This window comes from Erythrolamprus reginae, chromosome 8, assembly GCF_031021105.1.
Source record: "Erythrolamprus reginae isolate rEryReg1 chromosome 8, rEryReg1.hap1, whole genome shotgun sequence".
NCBI lineage: Eukaryota > Metazoa > Chordata > Lepidosauria > Squamata > Dipsadidae > Erythrolamprus > Erythrolamprus reginae.
This window is the reverse complement of record NC_091957.1, coordinates 15299296-15320202: the sequence shown is the minus strand read 5'-3', so window position 1 is coordinate 15320202 and position 20907 is coordinate 15299296. Positions and strand designations below refer to the sequence as shown.

The following is a 20907-nucleotide window of genomic DNA, read 5'->3' as shown; positions in this document are numbered from 1 at the left end:
GTTCTAGTTTGTGTGTCTGTGGCTTAGCATGTGCTAGGCAAAACATGGGATTTTTTGACATGTGTACCCTATATTCATGGGATGTTTTGTAAACCACAGTTATCTCTTGGTGAAATATGGGCTTTGAGCTCACTTATAACAACCGTGGTCTGTCACTGGCCCTCGGTGCTGCTTCTGGGGGAGAAATGATCAGTGGAACATTTTCTCAGCTAGGGTCGCTTTTAAGACGTGTGGACTTCAATTCCCAGCATGCTTGCCTGGAAAATCTAGGAGCTGAAGTCTGCACATAACTTATAGTGGCCAAGATTGAGGAACCCTGCTGAACAGCATCAGAGAACAATGGGACATGCGTGTCCAGATGTTCCTGGCACCATATTCATAAACCAGGATTCAAGGCTTATCTTCTGTCTCTCCATTTTCACATATGGGTCATGCAGGGTGGACTTCCTGCAGTAGAAGAGCGTCCCCCTCCTCATTTGGGGGAAATTCCCCCCCACACACACACACTTGCTAAACCCCCATTTTCCTGCGTCCAGCAAACTAGTTTGGCTCCATGCGAAATGGGAAGCGGTTCCTTTAAGGGGGTGTGGCCAGTCTCCAAGGCTTCCGACGGCGTCTCCGCGACCCTAGGCCGCGCGTTGCCATGGTTTCGAGGCCTGCTTTGCCGGCTGAGCTCCCTCCCGGCCCGGCTGGTGCCGCGGCGGCGCCCTCATGGAGGGAGGCCAGCCGGTGAGTCAACCTGGGCGCCAGGAAGGGCGGCGGGCGAGGTCGGGATGCAGCCAAGCTGGAAGTGGAGAGCGCAAGGGAGGGTAGACTGCTCCTGTCCCGGGAGGTTCCATTTAAGGGGCGGCGCTTGAAGAACGTGCTTGCCACCGGGTTGTGTTTTTTTTATATGTCTCTGAATATGAGTGATTTTATTCCAATTATATGGACTCCCACCTTGCAAAAATGGGCAAGGATAGAACGCGTGTGTATATTTATTCATAAATGTATCTATATTTACACACACACACGAACCACGGAGTAGCTAAATTAAAAAGCAAAAATGTGGATCATATGCAAAATGTTTTAAATTTATAAGCCCCCTGATATTACCTTGCATTTGAATCTGGGCAGTCTGCCTTTTCTCGGCAGAACACCCCCCCCCCCCCCATACATATACATACATATATATACGGAGTCTAATTAATTAATAAATAATAATAATAATAATAATAATAATAATAATAATACATACATACATACATACATACATACATACATACATACATACATACATACTTTATTAGATTTGTATGCTACCCCTCTCCGAAGACTCGGGGCTGCTCATAACAACAACATACATACATACATACATACATACTTGTAGATTGTTGTGAGTTTGGGGTTTTTCCCATGTAATATTTTGAAATATTACTCACAACAATCTACACACACACGCAGGTTATATACATGCACTGTATATACTGTACTATCTATATTATTTATACATAATACTGTAACAATATTATAACAATAGATTTGGAAGGACCTTGGAGGTCTTCTAGTCCAAATGGTTTTCCAACCTCTTCTTAAAAACGTCCAGTGTTGGGGCATCCACAACTTCTGGAGGCAACTTCTGTTATACTAGTTAATTGTTCTAAACTGTCAGGAAATTTATCCTTAGTTCTAAGTTGCTTCTCTCCTGGTTTAGTTTCCACCCATTGCTTCTTGTTCTACCCTCAGGTGCTTTGGAGGATAGCCTGACTCCTACTTTGTGAATACTATACCATGCTGTTATTTTTATTATTTATGTTATATATGTATATGTATGTGTATGCGTGTATATACCGTATGTATGCATGTTTTTATATTTATTTATTTATTGGATTTGTATGCCGCCCCTCTCCGGAGACTCGGAGCGGCTAACAGCAACAATAAAACTGTGTACAAGTGTTTGTGTGTGTAAAGTATCACATGAATACATAGGTGGATGGATTTCTCTCTCTTTTTTTATAAATACATAGGTGGAATACAGTTCATAGGTGGATGGACTTCTCTCTCTTTTTTTATAAATACATAGGTGGAATACAGTTCATAGGTGGATGGACTTCTCTCTCTTTTTTTATAAAAGTAAACACTCAAAACACCATCAAACTCACATAGAAAAGAAACAGATGGTTGGACTTCTCAAGGCATTGGATTCCATGCTCCCCAGCCGTGGACAGTGCTGGCTGGGGACGATGGGGATCTATTTCCTTAGATTCTGTTTCTGTGACTGCTTCCGGTGTGCCAAGCCAGAGCTGGTTCAAACCAGGCTTTTCTCTGGCCATGATAAGCACCTTATGCCCAGGCTTTTTGCCCAGCTGTAGTGCCAGCCATGCTGGCGTCCTTGCAGAAGGGAACTGACTTGGGCTTCTGATGCTTTTCTCTCTTCCAGCAGCCGGGGGAGGCCGAAGGAGGAGGGAATGCCGCCGCCATCACCACCACCACCACCTCCTCGGAGACCCAGCAAGCCCACGCGTGGCCCCGGTCCCTGCATGGGCCGGAGGAGCTGCCATTCATCTCTGCGGCGTTGCTCCGTCAGCAGCTGGAGGAAGAGATGAGAGAGGTGGGTACGCCCTTTGCCCCAAGAGGAGCCCCTCTGGAATGGTTGTAGGCTGCCCCAAGCCTGGGGGGCAGCCCCAGTTTCCAAGCACAGGTCGCGTGGAAACTTGGTAAAATGCCCAACTGCTCTACTAAAATGTGTTGTGCTTCATTGGTGGGGAGATGCCCCACTACGAGTCGTCCTTGGCTTACACACACACACACACCCCTTGAGGCCAGAATTTCTATCATTAAGCGAGCAGATATTAAGTGAGGTTTTCCCCATTTTATAACATTTCTTCCCGCCCTTACAAAGTGAAACATTCCAGCTAAGTTAGCCCCAGGGTTGTTAGTTGTCCCGTTACTTTTTCACACACCCCTGGTGAAGCCAGGGAGCAATGCCCTGGTAACTGTGTGACACGGTCACTGTATGAAGCAGTTGCTAAGCGAGAACCAGCTGTGAATCCTTTCAAGCCGCCTTCAAGATTAACCCGAGGGAGTGTTGGCTTGTAAATCAGGCGTTTGGTTCGCCTCTGTTGAAGTGGACTTCTTGGGAACTGCCATGCAATTAGAATAACTACGCAGTCTGCATTGGTTGCCGATCAATTTCCGGTCACAATTCAAAGTGTTGGTTATGACCTATAAAGCCCTTCATGGCATCGGACCAGAATATCTGCGAGACCGCCTTCTGCCGCACGAATCCCAGCGACCGGTTAGGTCCCACAGAGTTGGCCTTCTCCTGGTCCCATCGACTAAGCAATGTCGTTTGGCAGGACCCAGGAGAAGAGCCTTCTCTGTGGCGGCCCCGACCCTCTGGAACCAGCTCCCCCCGGATATCAGAGTTGCCCCCACCCTCCTTGCCTTTCGCAAGCTCCTTAAAACCGACCTCTGTCGTCAGGCATGGGGGAATTGAAATTTCCCTTCCCCCTAGGCTTATAGAATTTATACATGTTATGCGTGTATGTATGAGTGGTTCTTTAAATTGGGGTTTTTTAAAGATTATTTTTAATATTAGATTTGTTTACATTGTCTTTTTATATTGTTGTTAGCCGCCCCGAGTCTTCGGAGAGGGGCGGCATACAAATCTAATAAATACAAATACAAATAACAGAGCTGGAGTCATCTATTCTAGTCCAGCCGCTTCCTCCAGCGGGAGACCTTATACCATTTTAGACAAACGCCTGCCCAGTCTTTTCTTGAAAACTGGCAATGGGGGGGGGGGGGGGAGGTCAGCCATGGGTCAGGCCATTGGGAGTGGCCGATGCCCCAGTCTCCGGTTGTCCTTTAAGCCTCTCCAGAGACCGACGCAAACCTGGCGGTGCCTTTTCTTGTCCTACATCCTGCTTTTCTTGGACCTGGGAGCGCCCATTCTTCAGAGCTTCTGGCTTTCCTGGCATTTTAGCGTCTCGGCTGTGCGTTCAGTGTCGGATGCCCGCAGGGGACCTTCCTGTGCAAAGCCCCTTGAAGAATGCAGGCCTCCGCGGAGCAGCGCTTCCTGCCTTCTCGCGCCCGTCTGATCTGGGGGGAGGAAAGAGCCCTGGGTGGGTTTCTTCCCTCTTTGTGGCCTTCAAAGCAGTGACTTGAGACAATGAGAGCCCCAGGTTTCTTGCAGCCCACGCCAAGCTTCGCTTCCCTGAAAGGATCGATGATCCGTTTCCTTTCCCCAACTGTCGTCATCTAGACAGAGGGGAAACCGGGCCTTGCCACCTGCCTGGGCGACCCACCACTGCCCACCCTCCGGTTTGCAAAAAGTCCCTTGTCCTCCCACTGAGAAGGAAGGGCCGGCTACGTCAGCCGTCTCCCTGTCTTGCTGGACGATATCTGGGTATCTTTTGTTCTCGGACTCCAGGTCAAGGAAAGGGGAGATGGGGTCAGGGTGGAATTTAAGGGCGGCTGGCCTGCTCCACTGGCCGCCCCAAGACATAAGCGTCAAAGTAGCATGGGGATGGGGTGAGGTGTGTCTCTTGGTTGTTTGCAAATGTTTGTCTTTGGGGGACATCAGAAGGTGAGTTGGGTCCCGCTGCTTTGGCCCTGATCCCTGTTGACGTGTGAGTTTATATACATGATACTAGTAAAAGAGAAACATGAGGACGGGACGGAAGGCACGCTGGTGCACATGCACGCCCCTTACTGACCTCTTAGGAATCGGGAGTGGTCAACAGTGGACAGTCTAAGGGTAAAGTTGTTGTCATTGGGACAATGCAGTTCACAAACAGCCGCCTTCCATGGTTGAAGGCCGTGAATCTCCGGGACCGCCTTCTGCCGCACGAATCCCAGCGACCAGTTAGGTCCCACAGAGTTGGCCTTCTCCCGGTTCCGTCAACTAAACAATGTGGTTTGGCGGGACCCAGGGGAAGAGCCTTCTCTCTGGCGGTCCCGACACTTTGGAACCAACTCCCCCCAGATATCAGAGTTGCCCCCACCCTCCTAGCCTTTCGTAAGCTCCTTAAAACCCACCTCTGTCGTCAGGCATGGGGGAATTGATACTTTCCCTCCCCCTAGGCTTATAAAATTTTATGTATGGTATGCTAGTGTGTATGATTGGTTTCTAAATTGGGGTTTTAAATTAACTTAAATACAGTATTAGATTTGTTTACATTGTATTATTATTGCTGTGAGCCGCCCCGAGTCTGCGGAGAGGGGCGGCATACAAATCTGATTAATAAATAAATAAAATAAATAAATTAGGGGGAGATTATGTTCAAGTATATAGGTCTGCAGAATTAATGGAGTAACGCTGAGTTCGAAGAGGCCTCAGAGGTCTTCTATTCCAACTACCTGCTCAAGCAGGAGACCCTGCCCCATTCTAGGCAAACGGCTGTCCAGTCTCCTTCCGGAACAGGAGAACCCTGGGCGCTCTGTTCAGTTCTTCTCTGAAAGACACCACCCCTCCCTTTGGAAATAAACCAGTTTCCATCTCTGGGCCTTGTCAACGGGGAGGGTAGGCAGCCCTGTGGAGTTCCAGCCTCTGACCCGCCATTGAGTCCTGGGGAGGGAGGGAGGGAGGAGGCTTGCAATTCAGATGGAGGAGGAACCAAAGGGGTGGGGGATTTTTTATTTTTTGGCAGAGGTCCTTGAGCAGAGCCAGAGTGCCACCTGGTGACCATCAGACTCTGGAAATTCCAGTTTTTCCAAGGCTGCTGTGACTGGGGAATTCTAGAAGTGGAAGTCCGTCCACCATCATGGCACCGGACCAGATTATCTCAGGGACCGCCTTCTGCTGTACGAATCCCAGCGACCAGTTAGGTCCCACAGAGTGGGTCTTCTCCGGGCCCCGTCAACTAAACAATGCCGCTTAGTGGGACCCAGGGGAAGAGCCTTCTCTGTGGCGGCCCCGGCCCTCTGGAACCAACTCCCCCCAGAGATTAGAATTGCCCCCACCCTCCTCGCCTTTCGTAAGCTACTTAAAACCCACCTCTGCCGCCAGGCATGGGGGAATTGAGATGCTCTTTCCCCCTAGGCCTTTACAATTTTATGCATGGTATGTCTGTATGTATGTTTGGTTTTTTATATTAATGGGTTTTTAATCATTTTTAGTATTGGATTATTATTGTACACTGTCTTATTATTGCTGTTAGCTGCCCCGACTCTCTGGAGAGGGGCAGCATACAAATCCAATAAATAATAATAATAATAATAATAATAATAATAATAATAATAATCAAAGGTGGTGAAAGGCTTTCAAGGAGGCCAAAGAGAGAGGAGCCTTCTTCTCGGAGGATTTTGCTCAAACCCCCAAAACTTTCACCTTAGGCTGTCTGCAGTCGACCCCTCCCCGTTCCTAAGAGGCCTGCAAGGGGCCTGTATAAGCGCACCATTGTGCCTGCCGTCCCCTGTCCCACTGTCCTCTGTTACCCTCACTTTTTACTTATCTTTATGCAAACTACTATCCTACACAGGTTTGACAAGTAAATAAAATAAAATAAATGATAAAACAACGTCCCTCTCTGGAGTTTCTGGACCCTCCTCCTCCTCCTCCTTTTTCAGGTGCAGAATTACGCCGATCACGTCCAGGCCTTGACGGAAGCGCGGGACGCTCGGGCGGCAGAATACAAGTGGGAAAACGAAGTGTTGAAGACGAAGCTCAGCCAGCTGCAGTTGGAACACGGTAACCTGCCCTCGGCTGCCGGTCGGAAGGGAACTTCCTTGCACGGGAGGCTGTGGCAGCGCAGCCTCCCACCCTTCCCTTTCTGGCAGGTCGGATTCTAATGCAAGGCCACAAGGTAGAATTTAGGCCGTGATGCCACAGTGCAGGCTTCCTTGCAGGCATGGCTAGAGAGGGGGTCCCCTTTCTTTCTTTCTTTCTTTCTTTCTTTCTTTCTTTCTTTCCTTCCTTCCTTCTTTCCCTCCCTCCCTCTCTTCTTTCATTCTTTCCTTCCTTCTTTCCTTCCTTCTTTCTTTCCTTCCCTCCCTCCCTCCTTTCTTCTTTCTTTCCTTCCTTCCCTCCCACCCTCCCTCCCTTCTTTCTTTTTTTCTTTCCTTCCTTCTTTCTTTCCCTCCCCCCTCCCTCCCTCCTTCCTTCCTTCCTCCCTTCTTTCTTTCTTTCTTTCTTTCTTTCTTTCTTTCTTTCCTTCCCTCCCTCCCTCCTTTCCTTCCTTCCTTCCCTCCCTCTCTCTCTCTTTCTTTCTTTCTTTCCTTCCCTCCCTCCCTCCTTTCTTTCTTTCTTTCTTTCTTTTTCTTTCCTTCCCTCCCTCCCTTCCATCCGGTCCAGCTCTAGAGTTTTGAAAGCTTGAGCTGCAGTCAAGTCAAAGCACTTTCGGGGCGACACACTGAAATGTAACGGATGCAGCACGTTCGAGCTTTTACTCTGCTCATCCTTCAAACTATGGCTTTATCTTCCAGATGCAAAGCAATCTTGGTTTTGGGGAATGAGAGACTGCTTTTCCTTTAGGAGCAGAACAGGGCATCCGATTTTCGCTCCTCTGGAGGGAGGGAGGGAGGGAGGGAGGGAGGGAGGGAAGAGAGGAGGGGCAGCAGAGGAGGGGCTAAGGTGGGGGTCTGCCTGCCTTGTGTTTCTCCCCAGAGTCTCAGCATCAGGAGGTGGCCGAGTTGCTGGCGCTGGAGGGCCTGGCCAGCATCGTCCACAGCAGCCCCAGCGAGCAGGTTGCCTACTTGCTGGTCGAGAGGAGCTCTCTGCTGGAGCGGCTGGAGGCCCTGGAGCAGGAGCTGGGAGCCCCCCAATGCCTGTGGAGACCCTGCGCGGCTTCCCTACAAGTGCAGGTCTTTTCTGAGGAGGGAAAGCCTCAAATGCAGACCCCCCCCTCCTTCTAGTGCAGCTGAGATGGCAGAGCGATTGCCCCCTTAGGCACCATGCCCACCCTCGGCCCCCAAACCCCTGGGAAGCTGGAGGTAAATCCAGGCACCCTCGTTAACTGACCAGAGGCCCCTTTTCCCCCACCCCCAGTCGCTTCTCCGGCTACTTTTGCCCCGTCAACATTCTTAGCGGCTGCGAAATTGATGCTGCATGAAAAACTAAAAGACTCGTGTCATGAAATTAGCTGCATGTCCTTGTTTGTGGCCCTGGGAGGCTACCAGGGAGTTCGTGTCTCCGGCCTGACCACTTGCCTGACCACTCCACTGCCCCCCCCATTGCTAAACTGAGCAAAGATTGAGTTGCTGAAACTGTTTTTTTTGTTCTTTCGAACTTCTCTTTTGCTCCCCCCCCCTCCGACCTGAAGGATGACTGGCATCTCTTCCACCCAAGGTCATCAGAGGATGAACTGCTCCAGCCCCAGGCCCCCCTGTCCCCCACGATGGTACGACTGGAGCGATAGATTTAAGGGTTTTTTAAAAAAATGATCATTAATTAATTTATTTATACTGTTGCACTGTTCGTTTTAATTATTCTATATTGTTTGTTTTTTCTTATGGTTGTAAGCTGCCCCGAGTGTGTCTTGGGAGTGGGCGGCATACAAATGAAACGAAATACAGTGATACCTCGTCTTACAAACGCCTCGTCATACAAACTTTTCGAGATACAAACCTGCAGTTTAAGATTTTTTTGCCTCTTCTTACAAACTATTTTCACCTTACAAACCCACCACCTCCGCTGGGATGGCCCACCTCCGGACTTCCGTTGCCAGCGAAGCACCCGTTTCTTGCGCTGCTGGGATTCCCCTGAGGCTCCCCTCCATGGGAAACCCCACCTGCAGACTTCCATTGCCAGTGAAGCGCTCATTTTTGCGATGCTGGGATTCCCCTGCAGCATCGCAAAAACACAGAAGTCCAGAGGTGGGGTTTCCCATGGAGGGGAGGCTCAGGGGAATCCCAGCAGTGTAAAAATGGGCACTTCGGCTGGCAAAAGGGGTGAATTTTGGCCTTGCACGCATTAATCGCTTTTCCATTGATTCCTATGGGAAACACTGTTTCGTCTTACAAACTTTTCACCTTAAGAACCTCGTCCCGGAACCAATTAAGTTTGTAAGACAAGGTATCACTGTATATAAAGGGATAATTCCTGACTCGGAAGATGGTGGCAGCTCCAACAGAGGGCACGCAGACAGCCCTCGGCTTCCAACCGTTTGCTTTAGTGACTCTTCAAAGTTACGGTGGCAGGAGGGGCTTCAGGACTGTTTTTCACACTTACGGCCACGGCAACTTCCCCGTGGCCACGTGATCAAAATTCAGATGCTTAAGACGGGTCACCATGTCCCGGGGTCACGTGACCCCCTTCGGCTGAGCAAAACCAACGGGGAAGCTAGGTTCACTTCACGGCCGGGCAATTCGCCTCAGCCTTGTAGCAAGGAAAGTTGCAAGACGGGGCCACCCTCACTCAGGAAACGTAAACAGAACGTTTGGGGAGCCCAGTTCAGTTGTTCCCCCAAGAGCGGAAGAAGGAGCCTGCGTTCCCACGAGGGTCTCTGCCTTAAGGGGAGTCCGTGCAGACGGGAGGCTCCCTGTTGCGTCTCTAGATGGGTTTGGCTGCTTCTGTCGTGACTACAACAACCGCAGCAGCAGCTGACCCGGCCGTCCTTTCTCTCCCACAGCTTCCCTGGCTAGAGGTGCCTGGCGGCGGAGGGCAGCCCCCCTGGGAAGAGGCCGAGGGAGGTCCGGAGGGGGCCCCCGAGAGGCTCCAGAGCGACCAGGAGGGGGTCCCCGCGTTGGAGGAGGACCCGGACGCAGCCGAGGGAGAGCGAGGTGAGCTGCATGGATTGGCCGGTAGGTCTACTGGGTGGCCTCCCTTCCTCCTCCTCCCCCTCCGGGGTCTCCTTGGAAGCTGGGGAATTCTGGGAGCTCCCAGTGGGCTACAGTCCCCCAAACATCCCTTGGGTAGTCCTCGAATTGCAATGGGTCCATTGAGTGACCAGTGTTAACAATGGCACTAGGGAAAAAATGATGCATGGCCGTCGCAGCCTCCCTGTGGTCACATGGTCAAACTCCAGCCACTTGGCAACTTACTCTTAGTTACGGCCAATCGCAGCGTCCCGGGATGGCGTGTTTCCCCATGGGGCGACCTGCCGACAGGCAAAAGTCCCTGTGGTAGAGACTCCTTCACTTAACGACCAGCTTCACAACTGCAGCCATTCACTTAGCAACCGGGCCAGGAATGGTCGTAATGGGAGGGCCATAAAGCTCACTTCATTGTCTGTGGCTTAGCTTAGCAGAGGGTCAGCAGTGGCCGTAAGTCCAGCTCTCCTTGAAAAGGGAATCTTTTTGGCCAGGAGCCGAGATCTGGGAAGGGACGGTGCCGGGCAAGAAGGAAGAAGAGGCCCAGGAGCCCCTGGAAGAACCGCTGAGCCGAACACCTGCACTGCCCAGAAGTGGACCCCTCTCGTCGGCCCTGGAGCCCCATCCTGGCAGTAAGCAGAGAGGCCCGTCTGGCAGGGGAACATGGGAGGCGGAATCCCAAGGCCTAGAAGGGAGGCCCGGACTGAGCTCAGCCTCCCCAAGCCCTCTTCTGGTTCCTTCTAGCTGCGCCTGAGCTGCGGGAGGCCAGAGAGCAGAACCTCTTGATAGCTAGACTGCCGCTGCACGACGGGCTTTGCTTTCCAGAGGCAGAGAGATGGGCCTCCCTGGGGGGCTCGGGAGCCAGCAAAGGGGCGGCCAGCGACCTCGGGGGCTGCTTGAAGCAGGTAGGTTCCCCCCTCCCCCACCTACCGCTCCCCCTGCCCTCCCTTTCTGATTCTCCCGGGGGGGGGGGGGTCAGCACATTCCCACAGGGGATTCCCTTGCAGACGTTTCGTGACCCAGCTGGGTTACACCACCAGTGCTGGGTGGCCTGTTCTCCACCGAGGCCCGTTGCCTTGGGCTGCCTCTCTTCTCCTCCCCCCCCCCCCCATTGAACCCGCAGGAGCTGCACGGCTACAAGTCGGAGCTTCTCCATCTCTGCGGGGAGCTCCAGGGGTTGGAGGGGGCCACGGAGGAGGGGGACCTCCTGCACCTGACCCACCAAACTCACCTGCTGCTGCACAAGAACAGCCAGCTGGAAGCCCAGGTGAGGGAGCTCAAAGCGGGCGGAGGGTTCTTCCACAGAAGGGGGTGCAAACTCAAAAAAAAAGGGGAGGGAAGACACAACTACGACTGAACCCAACATTTCCGTTGTTAAGTGAGACGGTTGCTAAGCTAGTTGGGGGAAAGATCAAAAGCAACATGAGAAGTCTGCATTGGTTGCCGATCAGTTTCCGGTCACAATTCAAAGTGTTGAAAGCCCTTCATGGCACTGGACCAGATTATCTCAGGGACCGCCTTCTGCCGCACGAATCCCAGCGACCAGTTAGGTCCCACAGAATGGGTCTCCTCCGGGTCCCGTCAACTAAACAATGCCGCTTGGTGGGACCCAGGGGAAGAGCCTTCACTGTGGCGGCACCCGCCCTCTGGAACCAACTCCCCCCAGAAATTAGAATTGTCCCCACCCTCCTTGCCTTTCGTAAGCTACTTAAAACCCACCTCTGCCACCAGGCATGGGGGAATTGAGATATGCTTTCCCCCTAGGCCTTTACAATTTTATGCATGGTATGTCTGTATGTATGTTTGGTTTTTATATTAATGAGTTTTTAATCGTTTTTAGTATTGGATTGTTATGGTACGCTGTCTTATTATTGCTGTTAGCCAACCCGAGTCTCCGGAGAAGGGCAGCATACAAATCCAATCAATCAAACAATCAATCAATCAATCAATCAATCAATAAATAAATAAAAAAATAAAAAAATAAATAAATAAATAAAAATAAATAAATAAGTAAATGAATAAAAATAAATAAAAATAAATAAATAAAATATTATTGTACTGAAAGAGTAGTAGATCCTTGGAACAAACTTCCAGCAGACGTGGTAGATAAATCCACAGTCACTGAATTTAAACATGCCTGGGATAAACATAGATCCATTGTAAGATAAAATACAGAAAATAGTATAAGGGCAGACTAGATGGACCATGACGTCTTTTTCTGCCGTCAGACTTCTATGTTTCTAAGCGAATTTTGGGCCATTTAACTACCTTTCGTGCCGCAGTTGGGAAGGGAACCACTGCAGTCTTCAGGTCACTAACAAGCCAGTTAAGTGACTCTGGCTTCCCTCTTGATTTTGCTGGTCGGACGGTCGCAAAAGGGGGGTCACATGACCCTAGGGCTACGTCATAAATGAGGGTCAGTTGCCTGAGTTTTGATCAGGTTGACCATGGGCATGCTGCAGCGGTCGTGTGAACAATTGAAGAATAGTCATATCATTATTTTCAGTCCTGTTGTAACTTTGAACGGTCACTAAATGAAACTTTGAACGGTCACTAAATGAAAGATTTTAAGTTGGGAGTCTCCCTGCAGAGTAGTAATCTAGGCTCTGAGCTCCCAGCCCCCAAAAGGAGGATTTTGTGCAAGGGAAACACAAACATTTTAGCGCTCATTTTGTTTTTTCGTTTAAATAAAGTTTATTAATTAACAAAGGGTAAATGGCGGGAGGGGGAGGGGGTACATAAATTCAAAAAGGGTAAGAGTATTTATTACATGATATTGTATTTCAGAATATATGTAACAAAATGTAACAAAAATTCAATATTCACATTTGTATCTTATTACTATCAATAATTCATTTATCTATCTTATGTTAATTAGAACCTATAAGGATGATAAATGCTAGTAAGAATAGTGGAAGACGTATTTGTAGAAAAGTAAGTAGAAAAATAAGATTAGGATTATATAAAATATTTAGGAAAAGAAAAGTATAAGGAGTAAAAAAAGTTAAATAAATAGGGGAGGTTGGAGGGGAAAATCTGCGTAAGTAGCAGAAGTTATCAGGAGATACAACAAGGTATATTGATATATTATTGGGTGTATCAGTAATATATCAGTAATGAAAAAAAAAAGAGTGGATAAAGAAAATAAAATATATTTATATCTATGTAGTAAGTATTAAAAAAGAAAAAAAGGTATAGCTTGATTAATCTGAAATAAAATGAATAATTAAATTGTGAAATTATAGTGAAAATCGTTGTTTAATTGGGTTTAAAAAATTTGGGGGGGAATGCCAGACTCCCCTTTGGTGCAAAAAGGTGGTAAAACTGGGCATGGCCACCTCACTTGGCGACAGATGTTGTGGTCATAAGTTGAGAGCCACGTGGACATTCAACCCGAGACCCGACGGGCCGCTTTTTCCCGTGAAAACACAGGCGATGTAATTCAACACTGAAACTGTTGGATGAAATCTAAGTTTAATAAATGTATTTAAAGAACTATTAGTTTAATAGGTTTTTAATAATTTATTAATATATTTTAATAAGTTTAATAAACCAATCGATTAAAAATAAAACCCACAGGTGTTGGAGCTCTCCCACGAGTATGAGTGCCTGAACCAGCCGATCCTGAGAGAGGGGGAGGAGGAAGAGGAAGGGGGAGCTTGGTGCCCCGAATCTCCAGCCATGGGGCAGGTTTATGAAGACCAGATCCCAGACCAGGCAGGAGATGGACAGCCAACGAGGTAATTTGAACCCTCAACAGCCGTTTGTTTTGAGATTGGAGCCTTAGAATGCTTTAAAAGAAATGGAGTCTTGTCTGCAGTGAAGATTCCCAGGGCTAAATCAGAAGGAAATATTCCCTCCCCTCCAGCACAAATCTTCGTTCGTCTTAGCACAGGGCTGGGCCAAACTTGGACACCTTTTTTAGACTTGGGGACTGGCTGGCCGGCTGTGGAATTCTGGGACACACGCATACACAGATATATTTTGCTGATAAGTGAAAAGGAAGGAAGCCTAGTATAGGTTATAGATAGATAGATTTTATTTATTTATTTGCTTTTTATGCCGCTCTCCTCCTTAGGCTCAGGGCGGCTTACAACATGTTAGCAATAGCACTTTTTTTAACCAAGCCAGCCTATTGCCCCCACAATACGGGTCCTCATTTTACCCACTCGGAAGGATAGAAGGCTGAGTCAACCTTGAGCTGGTGATGAGATTTGAACCGCTGACTTGCAAATCTACAGTCAGCTTCAGTGGCCTTCAGTACAGCACTCTACCTGCTGCGCCACCCTGACTCATTTATTATTATTATTATTATTATTGTTATCACTTCCACTGCTTCGTTGACTGGACATGGGGTGGAGATGCATAACTGGGTATCATAGGCATATTGATGATACCTCACCCCATGTCTCTGGATGATCTCACCCAACAGTTTCATGTAGATATTGAATAGCAGGGGGGAGAGGACCGACCCCTGAGGCACCCCACAAGGGAGTAACCTCGAAGTCGACCTCTGACCCCCCACTAACACCGACTGCGACCGACCGGAGAGGTAGGAGGAGAATCACTGAAGGACAGTGCCTCCCACCCCCAACCCCTCCAGCCAGCGCAGAAGGATACCATGGTCGATGGTATCGAAAGCCGCTGAGAGGTCAAGAAGCACCAGGACAGAAGATAAAAAGATAAACCCCTGTCCCGGCCCGCCAGATATCATCCATCAACGCGAGCAAAGCAGTTTCCGTGCTGTAGCCGGGCCTGTATCCTGACTACTGAGGGCCTAGATAATCGGCTTCTTCAAGGACCGTTGGAGTTGGAGTGCCACCACCTTCTCAACAACCTTCCCCATAAAGGGAAGGTTGGAGACTGGCCGATAGTTGTTAAGAATGGCTGGGTCCAGGGAAGGCTTCTTGACGAGGGGGCGCACAAGTGCCTCCTTGTAGGGATCCGGAAAGGACACCCTCCCCAAAGAAGCATTGACAATCTCCTGGACCCAGCTCCGTGTCACCTCCCTGCTGGCCGAAACCAGCCAAGAGGGACACGGATCCAGCAAACAGGTGGCGGAACTCACAGCTCCAATGGCCTTGTCCACTTCATCAGGTGTCACCAGATCAAACTCTTCCCAGACAAATGGACAAGTACGGGCCCCAGTCACCTCAACTGACTCATTGTCAGTCAACTCTGTTATCCAATAGATAGATAGGTAATTTGTTTTTGTAGATTTTCACAGGTATAGGTACGTTGGTCTTGGCATATTCGGGTCTTCCTATGTGAGGTTGATAGAATCTTGGCAAGATTCTATCAGCCTTACACGGGAAAAGGTCAGGGAGGGTACTAGGCATGTTGGTGTGCTTATGCACACCCCTTATTTATTATCCTTAATATATAACAACAATTATTGTTGTTATTGTTGGAAGTCCACAAGTCTTAGGAACCTTACTGATACAAGCATTTACCCCCGTGTTTAGTGCAGGCATTAAAAATTGAATTTATATCACGATTTTTCATCCGCCCTCCCATACCTGAAAGGGCTCCCAGGTGTCAGAGGTCCTTCCTGTGGGCTGAGTTCGAAAGACACGGCGTGGCAAGGGAGGGATCGGAGGGAGAAAGGGAAAAAACACACATACACACCTCCGGCACCCAACTTAACAGCTGGAAAAGGATTCAGGAAGCAGACAGCTCTTTCTGGTTCTCCAAAGGGATTCGGTCACAGCTGCTGAGGGGGGTCTCGGGAGAGCAAGGCTGGAGGGGTCTTCTTCTGAGAGGGGAGACAGAAGGAACTAAGCCCCCACCCCACCCCGCCCTCTTTTGTGTGAGTTTGAGAAGCCTGAGCTGGAGGAGGTGAGGTGGGGGAGCCACCCTCCCCCTTTCTGATGTCACCCACTGACATCGTGCCTGGCCTGGTGGGTCCAGAGGTGCCACTCGCCCCAAACAGCAGGGGTGCTGCTGCAGGCACCCCTCATACTCTGTCCTGACGAGAGAAACCCCCCAGGAGGAGGACCAAGGCACCATAGAGCTAAGGGGATGGAGGGGAGGGAACGAGCCTCGGAATCTGGCAGGAGGTGGCAGGTAGCAACTCCCCCCTCTTCTCTCCTGCCACAAAGTCCAAGGTGGGATTTTAGAACCTGCCTCCATGTTTGTTGCAGCAGCTGGGACTACAGTTCCCAGGATTCCAAGCAGCATCTCCCCCCCTCCCCCAGCGTTAACCCATACCATAGTAGCCCATTATATGGCCGCCCAGTCACTCTCGGCCACTATGGGTGGCTTATTAAAAACAAAAAAGCCCAGTTTAAAAAGAGCAAAACAATCCCCCCACTTACTTGTGTAACCAATCAATCAATCAATGGGCTCCATCGCAGCCTAGGAGGGCCAGGCCTGTTGGCAAAACCAGTTCTTTAATTTTTCATCAAAATCAAAATTAAACTCTTGTGGAAGAGGGTGGAAATAGGGGCCTGCCTCACCTTCCACAAGGAGGGAGCCACCTCAGAGAAGGCCTCGCCGGATGGCCCTCTTTAAGAGGGGGGACCCCCAACCTCTCCTGTCTGGTGGCGGGCTCATGTGGGTGTCCCCAGGGAGGCCCAGGGGTCCTCCTTGTGACCCACCCACACAGCAGGGTGGCCAGGGGGAGCTGTTGGAGCCCCTTCGTTGCGTGATGGCCCCTCCCTCCCTTCCTTGCTGCCCCCCTCTGACCCCCAGCCTTCGTCTGTCCGAAGCCAGCCCGATGGGAGAGGAGGAGCCGGAGAGGCCGGGCCAGACCGAGCAGGAGGAGGAGGAGGCTCCCTCCTTCGTGCAGGAGATTCTGGCCATCCACCGCCAGCTGAGCACCATCCGCGAGAGGCACGGCATAGCGGCCCAGCCCTGCCCAAGCGCCAGTGGGGGGCACGTGGAGGAGCAGGTGCGGAGGGGAGGGGGGGATCCCCCAAGGAGAGCCCCCTGCTGCCCCCTGTCAGTCTCTGGGCGCAATTCAAGGTCTCGGTCATCACCTGTCAAGCCCTAGGTGGCTCAAGGCCAGGATATCTATCGGACCCCCTCCTGCCATCTGGGCTGCAGGGGCAGGGCCTTCTCTGTGGCCGCCCCGGCTCTATGGAACCAACTCCCCTCCCCCCCCAATGTCTGTACTGCCCCCACCCTGCTGGCCTTCTGTAAGGCCACGCAGACTTGGCTTTGCCGGCAGGCCTGGGAAGGGCCATGAATTGAACAACCATCATGGCCCCATTGTGTGAATGGTGTACCTGCGTGCGGACTGGATAGTTTAATGAGGGTTTCATAGTGTTGGATATTTGCATTTGACTTCTTTTTACTGCATCTGTAATTCTGGACTGTTGGAAGCCCCCCTGAGTCCTTCGGGTCTGGGAGGCACAGAAGTCGAATGAATGGAATAAATAAATAAAACAATATTGGCCCTGCAGGCCCGGGAAGAGCCCCCCCGGCTGGCCCCCAGCCCCACCAAGCAGCCCCTGGAGCAGGAGAGGCACCCATACACCCTGCAGCTGCAGGAAGAGAGCCTTCAGGTGAGTTGCCTGGAAGGGGGGGGGCACTTGGTGGGGGAGGGGAGGGAGGAGCCACTGAGCGTGCCCAGTACCCCTTGACACAGCTCGGCTGGAGGCCGGGTGGCGTTCCCTAGTCGGGTGGCGAAAGGTCTGCGCGGGAAGAGGAGCCCAGCTGAGGGAAAGACTCTTGTCTCCTCTCTCTCTGCAGACCCCGACCCAGCTGAGGGCGGAGGGGCTGGAGGCCTCCCATAGGGAGCTGAGCCGGCCGGAGGAGAAGGAACCAGAGCTGCAGCCCCCCCAATGGCCCCAGGGGGCTTGGCCGAGTGGACACCTGCAGGAGCAGCTCAGCCATGAGAGACAGAGAGCCGCCTGGGCCGAGGAGAGGGTCAGTGGGCCCAGCGCCCCCCCATAGATGGTCGCAAGTGGAGGGGGGGCACAGCGGGGAGGAAAGTGGGGCTCAGGCCTCTGTCTGTCCGTCTGCGTCCCGTCCCGCAGGTGGAGGAGCTGGAGCGGAGGCTGCGGGAGAGCCAGGCCGCCCTGGGCAGGAGGCCGCTGGAGGAGGCGGCCAGGGAGGCCGAGGCCTGGGGGTCTCTGCAGGAGGAACAGAAGAGGCGGTAGGAGGAAGGGGGCTCCCTGGGGCCCTTTGTGGGGGGGGTCCAGCTGGTCCCACAGCTAAATATAAGGGGCTGGAGGTTGGGAGGAGGCAGACCTGGATAGATGGAAGGAGGAGAAAGCAGGAAAGGATGGACGGATGGAAGAAAAGGAACGAAGGAAAGAAAGAAGCCTGATTAGTCCGATTGTGGGGCATGGGGGGGTGGGCAGTGCTTCCCCTGACTAGACCCCCACATACACACTCACCCCCCCTTGCAGGAAGCTCCTGGAGGAGCAGCAGCAGCAGCAGCTGAGGGCCTGGCGGGAGAAGGAGGCCCAGCTGCTCCAGGCCTTGGCTGACCGGCAGGCCCAGGCCCAGCAGGAGGAGGCCCAGCTGAGGGTCCTGGAGGAGGAGAGGAGGGCCCTGGTCCAGGAGGTCAGCAGAGGGGGGGAGCCCCTCCCTCCAGCTCCAGAATTCCCCAGACGGTGGAGGGTGGGATTGAAGCCCCCCCCAGTCTTCTGAGAGGCCCCCCCTCTGTCCTCCCCCCCACAGCACCTGCTCTGCCGGAGCCGCAGCCAGGGGCTCTCGGAGCAGCTGTCGGCCCTGCAGCAGGAGAAGGAGGCCCTGTGCGAGCTGCAGAGGAGGCTCCTCAAGCAGGTGGACGCCTCCCTCAGGTGAGACCCCCCCCCTCCCCCGGCCCAATTGGGGGTGCTCCGTGCTCCATCCGGAGGGGGGGGGGCTGAGCCCTCCCTCCCCTCCCCTCCCACCAGGAAAGACAGCCAGCGCCACCTTCGGCACAAAGCCCGGCTGCAGCAGGCCAAGGAGATGCTCCTGAGCGAGGTGAACCTGCGCAACACTCGAATCCAGCACCTGGAGAACGAGGGGCGGCTCTGCAAGGCCCAGGCCGAGAAGGTAGGGCAGAGCTGGGAGGGGGGGGGAGGGAGGCCCCCCCCTCGGTCTCCCCCTCCCGCCTTCTGCAGGACCGCCTGTTGAGCAGAGCGGCTTTTGCACCCAGGACCAGCAGCTGATCCAGCGGGTGACGGAGCAGAACGAGAGCCTCTTGCAAGAGAAGCGGAAGAGCCTGGAGCAGCTGCACAGCCTGGAGGAGGCCAAGCAGGCCAGCGCCCAGGCCCTCTGCACCCTCCAGACCAGGTGGGGAGGGGACCCATGGACGGGCAGCCTCTGGGGAGGAAGAGAAGGGAAGGGAAGAAAGAAGGATGGATGGATGGATGGAAAGATAGTGAAAGCAAAGGAGGGAGGGAAGGAAGGAAGCAAGGAAGGAAGGAAGCAAGCAAGGGGAAGGAAGGAAGGAAGGCAGAAAGAGGAAGGAAGGAAATAGAAAAGAGAAGGGAGGGAGGAAGGATTGAAAGAGGAAAGAGAAGAAAGGAAGGAAAGAGGAAAGAAGGATGGAAGGAAAGAGGAAAGAGAAGGAAGGAAGGAAATAGAAAAGAGAAGGGAGGAAGGAAGGAAGGATTGAAAGAGGAAAAAGAAGGAAAGAAGGAAGGAATGGGGAGGAAAGGGAAGAAAAGAAGGAAGGAAAAGGGAGATGGTTGGAGGGATGGACAGAGGCAGTGAGTCCCTCCCCTCCCTCCCCTCCCCCAGAGTCCAGCTTTTGGAGCGGGAGAACCAGCAGCTGCAGGACCGGACCCTCCAGCTGAGCCTACAGGTGGGCACCATGGAACGGGCCCTGCGTGCCATCCACGTCCACAGCCTGGAGGTGAATCTGGCCGGCCCCCCTCCCCTCCCCTGCACAGCAGCTTCCCTTCCCCTCCCCGCCCCAGCCAAGCAGGGCCCAGGATGAGAGGCCACCAAGAGAGATCTTGCAGCCTGCATCCGATGGGACGGTGGCCCTCCAAGAGCCACAGAGGCCCTAACTGGACGCGCCCCCCCCCCCCCCCGTTCAATTTCTGGAGCTGACTGGGAGTCCACTCCCCTCACCATAGAGTCTCCTCCTAGCATGGCTTCCCTCTACCCGTCCATCAGTTGTGGAGCCCACGGACAAGAGAGCCACAGGCGACTCCAGAACTGCGGGCTGCTGGGGCCCTCCCGGCAGGCCTTCCGGGTAGGGCTGGCAGTGTTTTTTCCTTCAGCCTTACCCCCCCCCCCTTTCTTCTCTCCGCAGGAGCTCAAGAGCCTCAGTTTCCCCGAATGCCCCCTGCAGAGGAAGCTGCTGCCCTTCCCCGGCTTCAGGTACCGCCCCAGGCAGCTGTGTCTCTGAAGGGGTGCCGGGCGCTCCCTTCCTTCACAGCAGCCGGAGTGGCACATACAATCCCCCCCTCCCCCCAAATAAGCCTCAGTTTCCCTCCTGTAGGTTCTTACCCTTTCAGGCTCCTGCCTTTGAGCCAGGCAGGGAAGCAGAGAAATAAAAGCAGAGCCCTAAAACTCACATGGGGGCGAGTGAGTCATTGCGGGAGGGGGGGGGTGTTGTGCTCTGGGTGGGGGGGCCCTTGGTGGGGGGACTGGCCAACAGGGGTCTCTCTCAGCGGGGGTTTCCGAAATCCCCTTTCATTGGGGCAGAGTCTGGGGGGGCTCCACGAATTGGGAGCAGTTGGAGTGGGCTGCCCAGACCGCGACTCTCCAAGGGGACCCAGCAAGCCAAGCAGAGCCTCCCTCTCGAGGAACAGTCTACCTTGGAAGCGCTGTCTTTGGGCCTGTCTGTGCCAAAGTCTCGAGATGGAGCTAAGGCCTTTCCCTTTCAGCTTCTTGGTCCCCAGGCGTTCGGATACCAGCGGCCTTCGCCAAGCCCTCAAAGACGGGCAGCCGGTGGGGCCCAGCCCAAAGGCCCTGCTCTCCCCCTTGGCCTTCCAGAGCTCCGGGATCTGCTGCCTCCACGGCCCCAGAAAGCCCCCCGATTTCTGCAAGGACCCGCCCAGCCACCCCGTCGACTGAAGGGCGCCTGGAAGCCTCCTCCGTCCATCCGTCCTTTCCCGGACACAGTCTGAGCTGGAAGGCTTGGAGTGGGGTGGGGAGAGGGAATGTCAAAATTTATTTATTTTTTGAACAATAATTATTTGTTTTTACCACTGCGGTCCTGAGTCCACTTTGTGTCCGGGAGTGATTGAAAGGGAGGGAAGGAGGAGGAAAGAAGAAAAGGGA

At 52.5% G+C, this 20907-nt stretch overlaps 1 protein-coding gene across 6 annotated transcripts; it reads left to right on the top strand.

Moving 5' to 3' along the window:
- Positions 1–621: 621 nt before the first annotated feature.
- Positions 622–20834, top strand: CCDC30 (coiled-coil domain containing 30). Of its 6 annotated transcripts, none has more exons than XM_070758977.1 (21): positions 622–729; positions 2423–2590; positions 6553–6673; positions 7589–7785; positions 8244–8321; positions 9552–9723; positions 10227–10364; positions 10477–10637; positions 10856–10999; positions 13312–13472; positions 16426–16624; positions 17139–17240; positions 17428–17604; positions 17715–17833; positions 18090–18246; positions 18364–18485; positions 18582–18723; positions 18827–18963; positions 19414–19528; positions 19934–20001; positions 20511–20834. In XM_070758977.1, exons 1-21 carry the CDS (start codon positions 712–714, stop codon positions 20698–20700), a joined length of 2886 nt encoding a protein of 961 aa, XP_070615078.1. In that variant the 5' UTR covers positions 622–711; the 3' UTR covers positions 20701–20834. The 6 variants fall into 6 exon arrangements, with proteins under 6 accessions (XP_070615078.1, XP_070615079.1, XP_070615080.1 ...); XM_070758978.1 differs by having other exon boundaries at positions 626–729; positions 2420–2590; positions 9552–9702; XM_070758979.1 differs by having other exon boundaries at positions 626–729; positions 2420–2590; positions 16447–16624.
- Positions 20835–20907: the final 73 nt, after the last annotated feature.

Excerpts from the sequence above, each read along its gene's own strand:
- CCDC30 (XM_070758975.1), top strand. Across the intron at positions 16,625-17,138 it reads GGGGGCACGTGGAGGAGCAG|GCCCGGGAAGAGCCCCCCCG; the intron begins GTGCGGAGGGGA and ends TTGGCCCTGCAG. Across the intron at positions 18,247-18,363 it reads GGAGGGCCCTGGTCCAGGAG|CACCTGCTCTGCCGGAGCCG; the intron begins GTCAGCAGAGGG and ends TCCCCCCCACAG.